At 37.8% G+C, this 16,048-nt stretch overlaps 1 protein-coding gene across 2 annotated transcripts in view; it reads right to left on the bottom strand.

Annotated features, from left to right (window-relative positions):
* Positions 1–16,048, bottom strand: part of FANCC (FA complementation group C) — a 368,220-nt gene that overhangs the window by 112,652 nt on the left and 239,520 nt on the right. For both annotated transcript variants that reach the window (XM_045289421.1, XM_045289422.1), the window contains 2 exons: positions 3,228–3,341; positions 2,118–2,182 (listed from right to left, as the gene is read on the bottom strand). In XM_045289421.1, the coding sequence (XP_045145356.1) occupies positions 2,118–2,182; positions 3,228–3,341 (179 nt within the window). The remainder of the gene's footprint in view (positions 1–2,117; positions 2,183–3,227; positions 3,342–16,048) is intronic.

The following is a 16,048-nucleotide window of genomic DNA, read 5'->3' as shown; positions in this document are numbered from 1 at the left end:
CGCGGTTAAATCACTTTTAAAATGAGTTGTGTAATCACCACCCCCATTCCTCTTGATTGAGCCAATGGCTTGCCATATTGTCTGCTGTTCCTGGAAGTCATTAGCTGCCTGCGATCTGGCCTGCTGATATTGGATCAATGGTTCTCAACCTTCTAATGCTGCAACCCTTTAATGCAGTCCTTCATATTGTGGTGATTCCCAACCATAACATTATTTTTGTTGCTACTTCTGGACTATAATTTTGCTACTGTTATGATTCGTGATGTAAATATCTGATATGCAGGATGTATTTTCATTGTTACAAATTGAGCATAATTAAAGCATACTGATTAATCACAAGACAATATATAATTATATATTGTGAAATATTTATGTGTTTCCTGATGGTCTTAGGTGACCCCTGTGAAAGGGTTGTTCAACCCACAAAGAGGTTGAGAACTGCTGTCTTGGATTCATCCACCTCTACAGTCACTTGTTTGTGTTGTTCCTGCTAATCTCAGGTTCATCTGCCCTCAAAGCTATGAGTCAGGAGCAGTCTCCAGCTTATCACGGACTTGGAACTGCAAAAGACATACCCATTTCTACAACTGGGTGAGCCATTTCCTTGATATAAATTTCTCTCTTTGTATATAGACACTCATCAATGGTCTTGCTTCACTAGAGAACCCAGCTTAACACAGTCATTATAAGTCAGAATCTTATCATTGGCAACAGTTTTTTTAATTGTTTTAAAAAGTATTATTGATTTTAATGTTAAAAAGTTATAATAATTAATTATATGATTCCCTGTAGAATCAAGTAAAAAAATGTATTTTACTTTGTATTATGTACACTAGCAAAGTTTAAGGGACTGAGCAAAACCTATGGCACTTGTATACCCATGTCAAAGTCTTGACCTTTAAGTTCACTGTGATCTTTTTTCACAGTCTGTAAGCTCCTGAAGGCTGAGGAACACATGCTATGTGGCTTTGTAAACACGTCACATAAACAGAGCTTTACACATCACAGGATTTCAATGAATGTTCACTGCGGTGATGAGGAGCGTGACTATTTCAAGGATGGCAACAATTGGTGCAGAGGCAAGGTAGCGAGTGGACAGCTTGACACCCTGTCAATCAAACCTTGATTCTCTGATCCCTGAGCACTCTATATATCTGGAAACCTTGGTCTATGCCCCAAGATATTTATGTACAACATCTTTTCCTTCTTGCCTATAGCATAGACTTTGCTCTATTCTGAGCACAGATGAGTCCTCCCCTAGTCAAGAAGAGTTTGCTTTAAGTGTTACAAACAACAACAACAACAACAACAAACAAACAAACAAACCCACTACCCTCAAGTAGATTCCAACTTATAGTGACCTCATATAGGGTTTCCAAGGCGAGCAGGGGGGTTTGAACCTCCTACCTTGCCCACAGTGCCACTGGGGATCCTGCTTTAAGGTTTGATACAAAGAATTACTAAAGGCTGAGAGAAAACATCATTTCTGATAGAGGTTTAATTGGCAAGAGCTTAAAAAAAAATCATAAACTCCCTCAGTCCCCAGATTCTCTAGTTACTAATTTGCTAGAAATGAAATACTCACTCTGAATTCTTTCAGAGTGAAGAAACCTTTTCTATTGTGATTAATTGATTTTTAAGTGGTCTACATCTGTTTGGTTTATTCAGTCTCGATTTTTGAATATTATGCTTCTTAAAATACGCACATCAAATATCTGCTTCCTTGTAAATATTCTGATTGTGTACATCACACACCCTTGGGTGGGCTGAGCAGGTGTGAGCAGGATCTCACAGTACATCTGGATACCTTATTCCTCTCAAGGTAAGCAACTGAGGTGAGGGTGAGCACTCTTCTCTCTTCTCTGTGCACAACTGTATTATAGGGGACTTTTTGCTCAATGGGCATGACAGATATGGCACAAGTTAATAGTGATTATAAAGAAAAGTTTCATAAAAATTCATCAGTTTATCTCTAGCACTAAAATAATCTCTCCACATAGAATATAACCATAACTACAAGCATTCGCTTCCTAACAATTATTCCATTTTTTTCCTCTTAAAACCTTAACTGATATGCTTTGAAACTTGAGAATAGGGATGTTTTGTTTAACACCTACCGCTTTTGAGTGTTAAATCCATTAAGATGGTTCTCTCTCAGTTCAGACACTAATGATGAAACCATCTGTAAAACAAAACCAGAGGCAGCTTAACTCATACTGTGCGCAGGATGACCTCAGTCCCATTGTCTTGGTGTGAGGAATATTTCGATTGAGGACAGCCCCCACCCCCACCCCCGGTTTATGTTGTCGGAATGAAATCATGAAAGCAGGGCCAAATCACATTTACTAGTCATTGGAATTTTGCATTTCAAATCTGTCATTTTGCATTCCCAAGCATTAAAATCACACCTAAAAAAAAAAGCAAAATAGTTGACATCTTTCTTCATTAATGCTTTATTTGTGAAAATATTTTTCATGTACAAAGTTTTCAAAAGACTAGAATGGTCAATATCCACTAAAATCTCACAACATTCTTATTCAATAGTTAAGTCAAGATCAGAAATAAAAATTTCTTGAATTTTCTAAAATTCAAGGCAGAAGAGAACCTAATTTTATCATTAAACCAAACACATCAAACCTACTGAAACAATCCCAACTAATAGAGATACTATAGCACAGAGTGGAACGCCCCGTGGGGGTCCAAGACTGTAAATCTTTACAGACACAAACTGCAGCTATAGCAGAACTGCTGGTGTGTTCAAAATACACATCACTTGGTTTGCAGTCAAAAACTTTAACCATGGTACCACCAGGGCTCCTAACAGTGTGAATATTAAGCTGTACATTATACCATGTACAGAAATAGTATTTATTAATTTTTTTAAATTTTGCTTAAACAAAATTTAAACCAGGTATTTGAAATATAAGGTCTGTCCAATAGTACAAAGCTGAGTGTTCAGTGGTTAAGAAAACCTCTGAAATGTTATGAGGGTGATGAGAGGTTGGTTGATTAATTTAGAAAACTTCTTCTGGTTTCCGTCTTTTAATTCACAATTAGTCACCTCACACTGTTTCCTCACATGGTCATAAATTCACCCAAGGTAGGAAGGAACAGACACGGAAGAATTAGACATCTTTCCGAGAGAAGCGAACTGTTTCCATTTATTCTTTTTTGCTGAGTACATTCAGCAACGATAAATTTAGCACTAAGATATTAAAAATACTCACATTTTTAAGCAAACGAGGGCAGTAATCAGCAGGTGCATACCCAAGACCATGACAAAAAAGACCAACTTCTTTCATATCCATTCTAAATGCAGAAAGTATATGAGATAATAAACTCTAAAAACATAAAACAGAAAAATTAAATTTTCAAAAATATGCAAGTGCTGATTATGTTCACTGCATAGAATATGGGCCATTTGTAAATGAAGTAGGCTCATGAAAGCTAGGAATCTCCATTTGTCCAAGTACTCATTCAGGGTATAAAGAAAAAAAAATAAATCCACTTTAAAATTATTACAATAATAATTGTTACATCAATTTTAACAAATGTTAACATGAAATAATAATGTATAATGAATGAATTCCAGTCATCTAATATTAAGAATGGGCTCTTTGTTGTTTTAAAACTCAGAAAAAATTTTTTATCCAAGTAGATCCATGAGAATTTAATATAAAACAAAGGAATCTTTACACATCACTTAGGAAAAGAAAGATTATAAATATGTGGTGCTGAGAGTATTTATAAAACTTTAAATTTGCAGCTTACACCATTCATCAAAATATAGTTCAGCTTAATGTAAAGAGATCAATGTCAAAAGGAAATGAAATACAGGCATGATAGAAAATGGCATAACACCTCCTCATAAAGCTAGAAACAGAAAACCGTAAGGCTCAGCAATCGTAGAATTCTATCCCAGAGAAAAAAGAGCCTTGCAGCATTATTCACAATAGTGAAAACTCAGAAACCACCACTGTTACTACCAACAAATCAATGGGTAAACAATTCTAGTATGTTCACACAGTGGGATACCATGTAATGTTCAAGAATAAGGAATCTGCGAAACATCTCACCACATGGTTGAACCTGAAGGACATTTTGCAAAAGGGCAAACACTGTATGGGACCAGCATTGTAAAAAGTCAAGAAAAGGTTTACACACAGAAAGAAACAGTCCATGGTGGTTAACAGGGACAGAAAGGGATGGGAACTAGATAACAGACACGTGCAAATTTTGGTGATGGGAAAGACAATATATAATGCAGGCGAAGTCAACACATAACTAAGGCAAAAAAAGACACTGAAAGGTCAGCAAGAGTAAATGTAAAAAAAAAGTTATATACAGAATTCTGTAATAAGGCTTTTAATGAACAATAACATACAAGTAGATACAGAGTTAGTTACGTAAATTGATCTGGATTGGGAAGGTCTATGAGAGTATAACTACGTGCATTCAAAGGGCTGGTAGTCAATATACTCATGTATATAATAGAGCCCACTGGGACACAATCACAAAAACTTCTGAGCATAACCACGTCCTGAGACAGAGAAACTGGCTTGAGGGTTCAGGACCATCGTTTCAGGGACATGTTGGTCAGTTGGCATAACACAGTCAATAAAGACAATGTTCTTCGTCCTACTTTGGTGAGTAGCAACACGAGTCTTTTGAATGTCCATTTGAGTTACAATTATTTGTCTGTTCCTGTCCAGAGAAAATTTGACTGAAGAAAACCAAAGACTGAAGGAAATAATTAATCCAAAGGATTAATAAATTACAGGACCACAGCCTCCCCTAATCTGAGATCAAGTAGAGGAGGTAGCACCAAACAGCAGGAGAACAAGGTCGAACAAAATGCAAATTCACAAAAAAGGCCAGACTTCCCAGTCTGACAGGACCTGGTGGAACCCTTGTGACTATGACCCTTGAACACCTTTCTAACTTAGAGCTAGAGTTACTTCTGGGAATAACCTTTCAGTCACACAGAGAACAGACCAGTAAAGTGAACAGTAATACCCAGGAGGCACATGCTCATCAGAACTAACAACATAAAAAGGGGCTCCAAAAAGTTCATAGAAAAATAGAATTATCTGATAATGTAATTTCTCCATGAACTTTCTGAAGTTCCCTCATCCAAGATCAAGAGGGCAGTATTTGCCCTAAAGCAAAGCTAAGAGCACGGGAAAACTGGGCCACTGAAAACAAGCAGCCTAATATGGAAAAAGCAGTAATGCTAACATCACTTGTGGGGATTGCAACTAATGCCACGGAATAATCCGTATAAATTGCTAAATGGATAACTAATTTGCTCTGTAAACATTCACCTAAACAACAATAAATTTTGTTAATGAAATAGAATAATAAACAAGAAGAAAATGTAAGCATTTTTCAAGTGTCTGAATGGGAAAGAACTACAAAGATAAAACTAAGGCAGAAGGTAGAGAAAATATTGACCTAAATAAAACTAAAATAGTTTTCATAAAATAGTATGAGCAAACTAGAAAGATTATCACCAACAAAAAATACATATCCTATGTAATCAAATTAACATACAAAATATCACATGACAGATACTAAGAGCATTAAAATTAATATGAACATATGAATAGATGTTCATCCCCCTAGTCAGCAAGGGTAAGTTAATACAACAATATGCTATTTTTCATTTATGGACTGAGGGGTTTATATGAATCTCTCTACTGACATGAGTTTTGTCAGATAGGGACTTTTATGTGCGATTTGTTATGGGTGTTATTAGGTGCTGTCAAGTTGGTTCTGGCTCATGTACAACTGAACAAACTACTGCCTGTTCCTGTGCCATCGCCCACTGTTGCAGCCACCGTGTCCATCCATGTTATTGAGGGTCTTCCTCTTTTTTGTTGACCCATTACATTACCAAGCATGATATCCTTTTCCAGGGACCGATCTCTCCAGTACTAATGAAGGAAAGACACGGGTGTACCTCTTATACATTGTGGTAGTTACATAATCGATTGTCAATTTGAGACTATTACGAGTGGAAGGGGTGGAGTTCAGCCTGTCAATCAGGTCACAGCTTGATGATCTCATTTGGAGGTGCTAAGGAGATAAATAGCTTGCTAGAGGAGGGACACAGACAGTCTCTGCAAGACATTGCTGTTGAGAAGATACATGGAGCGACACTAGAGCCCTGGAGCTGGAGGAGCCACGTGGAGACCCACACCAGTGCTGAGATGCTTCCACTACTACTGGATCCACAAGATTTTCCACTGACTGGCCTTCCTGCATTCAGCATCATTGTATGTGTTGCATGAGTCTGAAGAGGTATTTATAGATTGGTATTGGACATATGGACTAATATCGGACTTATGGACTTGATCTGAACTGGGCTGGGATGTTTTCTCAATATTCAACTGCTCCTGTATATAAAGCTCTTTTAAATACACATGAGTATCTCTGGATTTGTTTTTCTAGTCAACCCAGACTAACACATGCATATAGTGCAGCTATAAACTACACAAAGGTGTCCAGAGAGAGGGTATGAATCTGGTATGACACAGCCCACAACACACCCTACTCCAAACTTGAAGTTCCAGGGCTCTCTACCCAGAGATATGTACTCTGAATAAAGACACTTTTTAGGCTAATAGAGGCCATGCCTTATAAAAAGTCACTTGAAAATGTATATTAAATATCTTTAAAGCATTCAGAATCTTTGCTATATATGGCATGTATCTAAGAAAATAAATCTGAAATGACCATCAGGATTATCCTCAAAGGTGTTCACTATAGTGTTATTTCTCAAAGTGAAAAGTATCTAACAGTAATGGTTAAGTAATATACAATTACTATATCAGTGACTCACTGAACAGCTATGAAAATGTTTATAAAGCATTTATATTGGTTCTAATAATGTGGCACTGGGCAATGCCCACCATCCTGACACGATCGCTGAAGACAGACTGGGCACATAAGCAAATGTGATGAATAAAGCAGATGGTGCCCAGCTATTAAAAGCTATTGCATCTGGGGACTTAAAAGACTGAAGCCAAACAAATAATCATCTAGCAGGAAATCAAGAAAGCCCATATGGAAGAAGTATACCAGCCTGTATGATCATGAGGTGTCGATGGGAACAGGCACCGGAAGTTCAAAAATAAACAACCTCATTGAGGTGAAGGAGACAATCGGACATTCCTGCACAGAGGGGCCACAGGGAAGAGAAGATATATCTGGGGGGCAGTTTAGCACTGATGAAACATACAACACTCCTCTAGTTCTTTAATCCTTCCTCCTCCCACTGTTATGATCTCAGGCTTACCTTGCAAATCCTGATAGACTGGTGTACATACATGGGTTCAGACAAAAGCTTTCAATATATGTCAGGAGACAAATCTCTCAGAAATAGTAATGCGTGTAATGATTCCAAGAGTGTAGGGGAACTCAAGGAGGGGGGAGAGAGAACAGATAGCAATGATGGCAGAATAACCGCCCTTGAGGGGGATAAACACAAGGATAGTAGGTATAGGGATCGAATGGGCACTGTAAGATATGTATAAATAAAAACAATACACAATATATTAAGGGTCTGCGAGGGTGGCAGAGAGGGCAAGGGAGGGAATAAAGAGGAGCTAATAACAAAGGGCTCAAGAAGAAAGATAATGTTTTGAAATTGTTGATGGCAACATTAGTACATGTACACTTGATATAATGGATGTATGGATTGTTATATGTAAGAGCCCCCAATAAAATGATTTATTAAAATAAAATAATAAATTTAAATAATTTATTTATAAGAGTATGTTAAATGATTATGCTATATTGCTGAATGAAGAAATGCAGACACAAAATTTTATACACATAAGTGATCTCTTTACTATAAAAATAATCCATACATAAGGGTGGAAAAATAATGGAAGAAAATATCACTAAATGTCAACAGTCACTATTTGTATTATGGGATGTATTTTTTTCTTTTTTCTACCTCAGCTATGTTTTCCAAGTTTCTTATATGTGTGTCCACTATTTTGTAATCTGGAGAGAAAAATATTTATGAAAAAATGCTTTATTTGAAAATATCTGAATTTTTAATAATAGCTTCATTGAGATATAATCCAAACACCATGGAATTATCCTTTTTAAGATGTATAACTTGGTGAGTTTTTAATTTATTCACAAAGAAATATTTGTTTTACAAATTTTAAAAGTACTACAGTGCATCTGCAATAACACATAACAAGATAAAGTAAACTTGTATGTATGCATATAAATGTGTGTGTTTGGCTAGGGTTAAGTTTATACACAAAATCCAAGATGACTATCCAATCCTGGGTAGGAGCTGGATTCTTGGCTCAGCTAAAGGCAGGCACCATTAGGCCAGGGACAACAAACACATATCATGCACACCAATAATGTCTGTGGCAGATATCACTCATCTACATGATGGTACATCTTGTTTGCATTTCTTCATTTGAGCCATTTCATACATTCAAAGAGATCTTGACCTACTACTATTGAGTCATTTCTGACTCAGTAACCATACATATACGGTTTCTGAAGCTTTGTAAGACTTTATGGGGCAGACAGCCTTATCTTTCTTCCACAGAGTGACTGGTGGATTTGAACTACCAACTTTGTGGTTAGCAGCCCAATGGTTCAAAAAAATATAAAGACTAATATGACAAGTCCCAACTATCATCTACCTCAGTCAATAAAACATTATAGATGGAGTGGTAACCTCTGCTTCACCTTTTCTTGTGGATCATGGCACTTTCTCCCTGGGAGCTCAGCCTTGCCTCCATATTCTCTTAGTAAGTATATGAATTGAAGTTCACTTGTCCTCCCTACATGAGATCCTGTGTAGAGTTTTCAAATTAGAAAAGTTTATATCAAGTTAACAAAGTAGCTTTGAAGTATTAATATTCAGAAGACATTAATGATTTAAAAACAAAAGAGATGGTCTCTAAAGGGAGACAGAGGCAGATATAAAATATATAGATTTAGGAATAGGTTTGGGGCTCCCACAAAATCCTTGCTCCAATTTTAGAACATTTAGTTGTTACATTATGGACCCACTTGATACTTACCCTCAGGAAGAGAACACAGAAGATATGGGTGCTATAGAAAAGTGTGGTGAAGAAATTAGATGGTGCCTGGTTATCATAAAATAGAGTCTGAGATCTTAAAGGCTTGTTTCCAAATAAGCAGCCATCTAAGTGAGATGTCAACTAAGTCCACATGGAAGAAGTGCACTATCATCAATCACCAAAGGATTGTAAATCATATAATCCAAAATTGACGGTGAGAATAGTATCAGAGCCTAAATTGTGAGAATCTGGTTTACAGAAGGCTGTGGATGACAGTAAGGGCTCAAGATACATTTGTGGGAACTACATAGGAAATAAGCCTCTGGTGATTTCCTTCTATCCATAACAGAAGGATGAGAGGAAAGTGGTTACCAAATAGAGTGCATTGGATAGATGACTATAGGAGATCAAAATGATAAACATGGCTTGAACAATTAAAACCTTGTCAGTTGATACGCATTCTGATGCATATTGGGCCTGATGTGGTTTTCAACATTTTCTATGGTGATTTTTTTGTTCATATTGGGATTTATCTCAGATGTATTTTTTTTTAAAAAAACATTTTATTGGAGGATCGTACAGCTCTTATCATTATCCATCCATCCATCCATTGTGTCAAGCACATTTGTACATTTGTTGCCATCATCATTTACAAAACATTTTCTTTCCACTTGAGCCCTTGGTATCAGCTTCTCATTTTTCACCTCCCTCCCTCCCTCCTTCACGAAAACTTCATAATTTATAAATTATTATTTTTTCATGTCTTATACTGACCGATGCTTTCCTTCACCCACGTTTCTGTTGTCAGTCCCGCTGGAGGGGGTTATATATAGATCACTGTGATTGATTCCCGCTTCCTCCTCCCACCTTCCCCTTCCCCTACTGGTATGGTAATTCTCAACTGGTCCTGAGGGGTTTATCTGTACTAGATTCCCTGCGTTTCCAGCTCTTAACTGAACCAGTGTACATGCTCTGGTCTAGCCGGATTTGTAAGGTAAAATTGGGGTCATGATAGTGGGGGGAGGAAGCATTAAAGAACTAGAGGAAAGTTGTGTAATTCATCAGTGCTATACTATACCCTGACTGGCTCATCTCCTCCTAGTGACCCTTCTGTAAGGGAATGTCTAATTGCCTACAGATGGTCTTTGGGTCTCCACGCCGCACTCCCCGTCATTCACAATGATATGATTTCAGATGTATTTTGGTAGTGGGAGTAGTCCTCTTGAATTTTTGTTACATATTTTTCAGTATGTGAAACCCAGGATTGGTGATCCTATAGAGACAATAAGTAGACTAAGCATTCCTGTGGGGTACCGTAGTGGAGGGTGGGCAAAGCGGAGCTAATATCAAGCAGTTCAAGAGGGAGGAAAATGTTTTGAAACTAATTGTGGTACCAGTTGTACAGCACTGTTTGGTGTGATTGAACTATGGAATGATATATCTGTATCAGTTGTGAATAATCTGGTTTGAGAATAAAATAAAAAACTTTAAAAATAGTTTTTTAATTAATCAAAAATTCATGGGGGAAAAACATACAATGTGACTTACTAAAAAAGAAAAAGAAAGAAATCCGCTAGAGAAGGGAAAAGCCCTGGAAGCAACAAGCATTAAAGTGAACTTTTGGAAGGTATTCAGATAATTAAAGACCCCTTATTGAAGAGAAGGCTGCTTGTAAGTCACCAGCACATTAGTGCCTTTTTTTCTTTTTGAAGTTGAAACTTGCCCTATGAATGAAATCAAACTATAGTCCCAGGCAGGGTGAAGGGGGAATTCGCAAGAGAATCTAGGTTCTTTTCAAACACCATGGACAATTTTGATGAGAGATAGTAGTGGTTAGATCCTCACAGTTCGGAGAGGTAAGTCCCAGAGGGCTGGTGCTTACTGGGGGAATTTGTTTTGTAAAGGGGAAGTGCTGGGTTTCAGCAGGGAGGACAAGGGGAGAATGAAGCATGATCCCCTGCACAGGGTCCTTGGGTAAAATCCCTCTGAAGCTCTCAGTCAACACTATATATGTAGTCCAGCCATCTCGCCAGAATGAATGTAGGCCTCACCACTCTGGGGCCAACTGCCCCTCATTAACCCATGATCTTCACTCTCTGATACTTTAGTATGTCCTATTCCCTTTGAGTGGAGGGTGACTCTCTTCCCTTTATCTGCTAATGCGTCACTTCTTGAGAGAACGCTTATAAAAATTAAAAATATATGTATTGTGTGCTTACATGGGAAGCACAATGCTAAATTCAATACCAATGTAAATTCAGTTCTTACACTTCAATTAATCTGCTACATTAAACAGGTAGTTATGGTAACTCAATTTCATAAGCCTGACCCTTAAAAGATGAAAGCACAAGGTTCTTCAGTCCCTGGTAGGGGAGAAGGTACCTGGCTTGAAAGGAGTAACCATTGTGGGTATACTAATGTTAAAATCTTAGCCCATGCCAACCCAGTGCCTCAAAGAAGCCCTCAGGTACCGGGTCAGGGAGCAGTACATGGAAGACAGGCGGCTCCCTACACTGCATGAGTTAGTTTGATAACTAAGCCAATGAAGGCTGTGGGAGGAGAAGACTACCAGGACATTCAGTAGATTTAGGGTGCAGTAAGAAATTGTAACTACTTTCCCTGCCTCTCTGGGATCGATCTCACTGTGCTCAAGCTGTGGCAGTCCTATGCTGCAGCCCTCTGATGGACCCTCTGCAAGTCTCAGGCACAAAGCACCTGGGAACAGATAGGCTACACATAACTCCGTGTCTTTCAGGCCTGAACACAAACTGCCAAGAAGAAGGATGTCATTTCAATAACTTATATTCTGATTATTGGGGTATTGCCAACAATATCCTAGGCATTAGTGAGCTGAAATGGCTGGTACAGACCATTTTAAATCAGAAATCATATTGTTTACCATGCAAGGAATGGCACAATCAACAGGAATGGCGTTGCATATATTGTCAAAAAAGGCATTTCAAGATCTACCTTGAAGTAAAATATTCCTTTTGATAGAATTATATCTGTAATCTTTTAGGGAAATCCTATCAATACAACTATTATTCAAATTTATGCACCAACTACAAAAGAATAGTGATGAAAAAATTGAAGAGTAACAAAGAAATTAAAAAATGTTGCCAATGTTTTCCATGAGAAACTGATCAAACATGCAATCAAGGGGCATTGATAATTATTGGTGACTGGAATTCAAAAGCTGGAAGCAAAGGAAAAACTGTACTGGGAAAATATGGTCTTTGTGATAGAAACGATACATAATAGAATTTTTTTAAGACCAACAACTTGTTCACAGCAAATACCCTTTTACAGCACCACAGACAGGGACTGTACATGTGGATATCACCAAATGGAATACACAGACACCAAGTTAACTCCATCTGTGGTAAGAGATAAATGGAGAAGAGTTCAGTATCAGCAGCGATAGCCAGGCCAGGGTTGACCATGAAACAGACCATCCATGATTCATAATGCAGTTGAAGAAAACTCAGACAAATTCATGAAAACCAGAATACAATCTTGAGAATAGTTCATATGAATTTCAAGAACAGATTTGCAGCATTGAACACTAATGACAGATCTGATGAGCTGCAAGGAGGGCATCAAAAACACCCTTGGTGAAGATAGTAACAGGCAACTGAAAAGACAAGAAAGGAAAGATGAAAGTGGATGTCAAGGGCTGGGGAAGGAGGGGAAGAAATGGGGAGCTGATATCAGGCACTGAAGTGGGAAGGGAAGGCTTTGAAAATGATGATGGTGGCATATGTGCAAATGTGCTTGACACACTGGAGAGATGTATGGATTGTTATATGAGATGTAAGAGTCCCTAATAAAAGTGGTTTTTTTTTAATGTGAATGTCAGAAGAAATTCTGAAACTTGCTCTTAACCATAGAGTAGCTAAGGCAAATGGAAGAAATGAGGATGTCAAAGGGCTGAACTGAAATTTTCAAAGGGCAGCTCAAGAAGACAAAGTAAAATATTACAATGAAAAGTGAAAAGACCTAGAGTTGGAAAACCAAAAATGAAGAAAACCATCAGAATCTCTTGAATAGAAAGAAATAAAAAAAATTCAAGCCTCAAGTTGTAATACTTGAATATTCCATGGGCAAAATATTAAATTATGCAGGAAGTATCAAGAGAAGGTGGAAAGAATACACAATAATTGTACCAAAGAGAACGAGTGGACATTCCACCATTTCAGGAGGTAAGATATGAACAAAATCAATGGAGCTGAAGTTCAAGTTCAAGCTGCACTGAAAGCCTCAGCGAAGAACAAGGCTCTGGGAATTGATGGAATACCAATTTAAATGTTTCAATAAGCTCATAAAGCACTTACAGCTCTATACCAGGAAATTTGGAAGATAGCTACTTGGCCAACAAACTGGAAGGGAACCATATTTACACCCATTGCAAAGAAAAGTGGCCCAACAGAATGCTCAGACTATAGAACATATCATTGATATCACATGCAAGTAAAATTTTGCTGAAGATCATCCCACAATGGTTTCAACAGTACATTGACATTGACAGGGAGCTGCCAGAGGTTCAGACCAGAATCAGAAGAGGATGTGGAATAAGGAATATCACTGCTGATATTAGTTGGATCTTGGCTGAAGGCTGAGGATACCAGAAAGATGTTTACTTGTGTTATTGACTATGCCAAGACTGTGTGGATCATAACAAACTAGACAGCCTTGAGAATTGCAATTCCAGAACACCAAAGTGTGCCCATGCAGAAACTGTACATGGATCAAGAGGGAGTTGTGTGAAATAGACCAAGGTGTACAATCAGGAAAGGTGTGCATCAGGGTTGTATATTCTCATCATATTTATTCAATTGTATGCTGAGCAAATTATCAGAGAAGCCTGATTATATAAGAATGCACCATGAAGATTGGATAAAGGCTTATTAACAACGTGTGAAATACAGATAACACAATCTTGCTTGATGAACGTGAAGGGGATTTAAAGTACCTGCTGATTAAGATCAAGGATTGCAGCCTTCAGTATGGATTACAACTCAATATAAAAAACTGAAAAATCCTCACAACTACTCCAATATGTAACATCATGATTAATGGAGAAAAGGTTGACATTGGCTGGGATTTTGTCTTGCTTGGTTCCATAATCAATGCTCATTGAAGCTGCAATCAAGAGATGAAAAGAAGAGTTGCATTGTGTAAATCTGCTGGACAAGACCTCTTTAGAGTATTGAAAAGAAAGGATGTTACTTTGAGGACTAAGGTGTGCCTGACCCAAGCCCTAGTATTTTCTTTCTTTCTTTCCTTCTTTCTTTTTTTAGTTTAAGGCATTTTATTTATTTATTTATTTATTTATTTATTTATAAAGTCATTTTATTAGGGGCTCATACAACTCTTATCACAATCCATACATACATCAATTGTGTAAAGCACATTTGTACATTCATTGCCATTATCATTCTCAAAACATCTGCTCTCCACTTAAGCCCCTGGCATCAGCGTATTTTCTTCCTCCCTCCCCGCTTCCCCTCTCCCCTCTTGATAATTTATAAATTATTATTTTGTCATATCTTTCCCTGTCCAATGTCTCCCTTCACCCACTTTTCTGTTGTCCGTCCTCCAAGCCCTGGTATTTTCAATTGCCCCAAATGCATGTGAAAGTTGGACATTGAATAAGGTAAACTGAAGAAGAATTGATGCGTTTCAATTTTGATGCGGGAGAAGAAGAAGAAAAGTACCGTGGATTGTCAGCAGGACAAACATATATGTCTTGGAAGAAGAATGATCAGAGTGCTCCTTAGAGGCAAAGATGGGAAGACTTTGTCTTATATACATTGGACATGTTGTCAGGAGGGAACAGTCCCTGGAGAAAGACATGCTTGGTAAATGAGAGGGAAGTGAAAAAGTGGAAGGTCCTCAAGGAGATGGACTGACACAGTGGCTCCAACAATGTGCTCAAGCACAGGGACAATCATAAGGATGGAACAGGACCAGGCAGTGCTTTATTCTGTTGTGAATAGTGTCATTATGAGTCAAAAACAACTCGATGGCACGTAACACCACCAACTTCCATCCATGACTTCTTGAATACCTTTATTATGTAATTAAGATCAAAAGTAACATGTTTGCACTATTGAAGGAGTGAATGAAGCTGATGTTCCTGTCTGAAACTGAATAGTACATGCATGGACAGCTTTGACAGAATATTTTAAAATAGAATTTCATCATTTCCACCTCTGATGTGTGTGTGCACCTTATTTTGGGGGGCATGTTATTAGCTCACACACATAAAAATTACGTTAGTCTCCCAGCCCCTTCTAAGAAAACAGAAGCAAAACCCTATACCATACTACTCAGAGTTGGCAAGGAGGTGGTGAAATGGGTACTGTTATTCCAGGGAGTAAACATTTGTACAACATTTCTGCAAAGTCACTTTGTTGGTAATGTATCCAAAGAATTAAAATGTGTATTCTTTTACTCAGTATTTCAATTGTCAATAATATATCTTAAGGAAAAAATTATGTTTACAGCAGTGTTCTTATAACAAGGAAACACTAAAAAAAAAAAATTTAAGTCACTGCTATGGTCGGTGGTTTTGAACTGTTAATCTTGCAGATAGCAGCCCCATTGGAAATTCTGGCCTAGCCCCAAACTCTCACGAACCAAACTCACAGCCACTAAGTCAATTTTATGTCTATAGGACAAGACAGAACTGCTTTTGTGGGTTTCCAAGACTGTAAATCTTTAGAAGAGTAGAAGATCTCATCTTTCTTCTAAGGAGCAACAAACTGCTCACCTTGAAGTTAGTAGCTCAACCAGGGATCCCTATGCCAAACTGACACAAAATGGAATTAAATGTCCTAGGACTCGTGATGCTGTAGCGGTTATGAATTAGGTTGTGGTCATCAAGGTCTGCAGTGAGAAACAACCAGCTGCTCTGAAGGAGAAAGGTAGGACTTTCTACTCCCATAAAGATTAGTCTTGCAAATGGGTGCATAAGCAAA

This window comes from Echinops telfairi, unplaced genomic scaffold (genome assembly GCF_000313985.2).
Source record: "Echinops telfairi isolate 266 unplaced genomic scaffold, ASM31398v2 ScPeMD7_27;HRSCAF=92, whole genome shotgun sequence".
NCBI classification, from domain to species: domain Eukaryota; kingdom Metazoa; phylum Chordata; class Mammalia; order Afrosoricida; family Tenrecidae; genus Echinops; species Echinops telfairi.
Note: the sequence above shows the minus strand (reverse complement) of the source record. Positions and strands in the feature narration are given on the sequence as shown.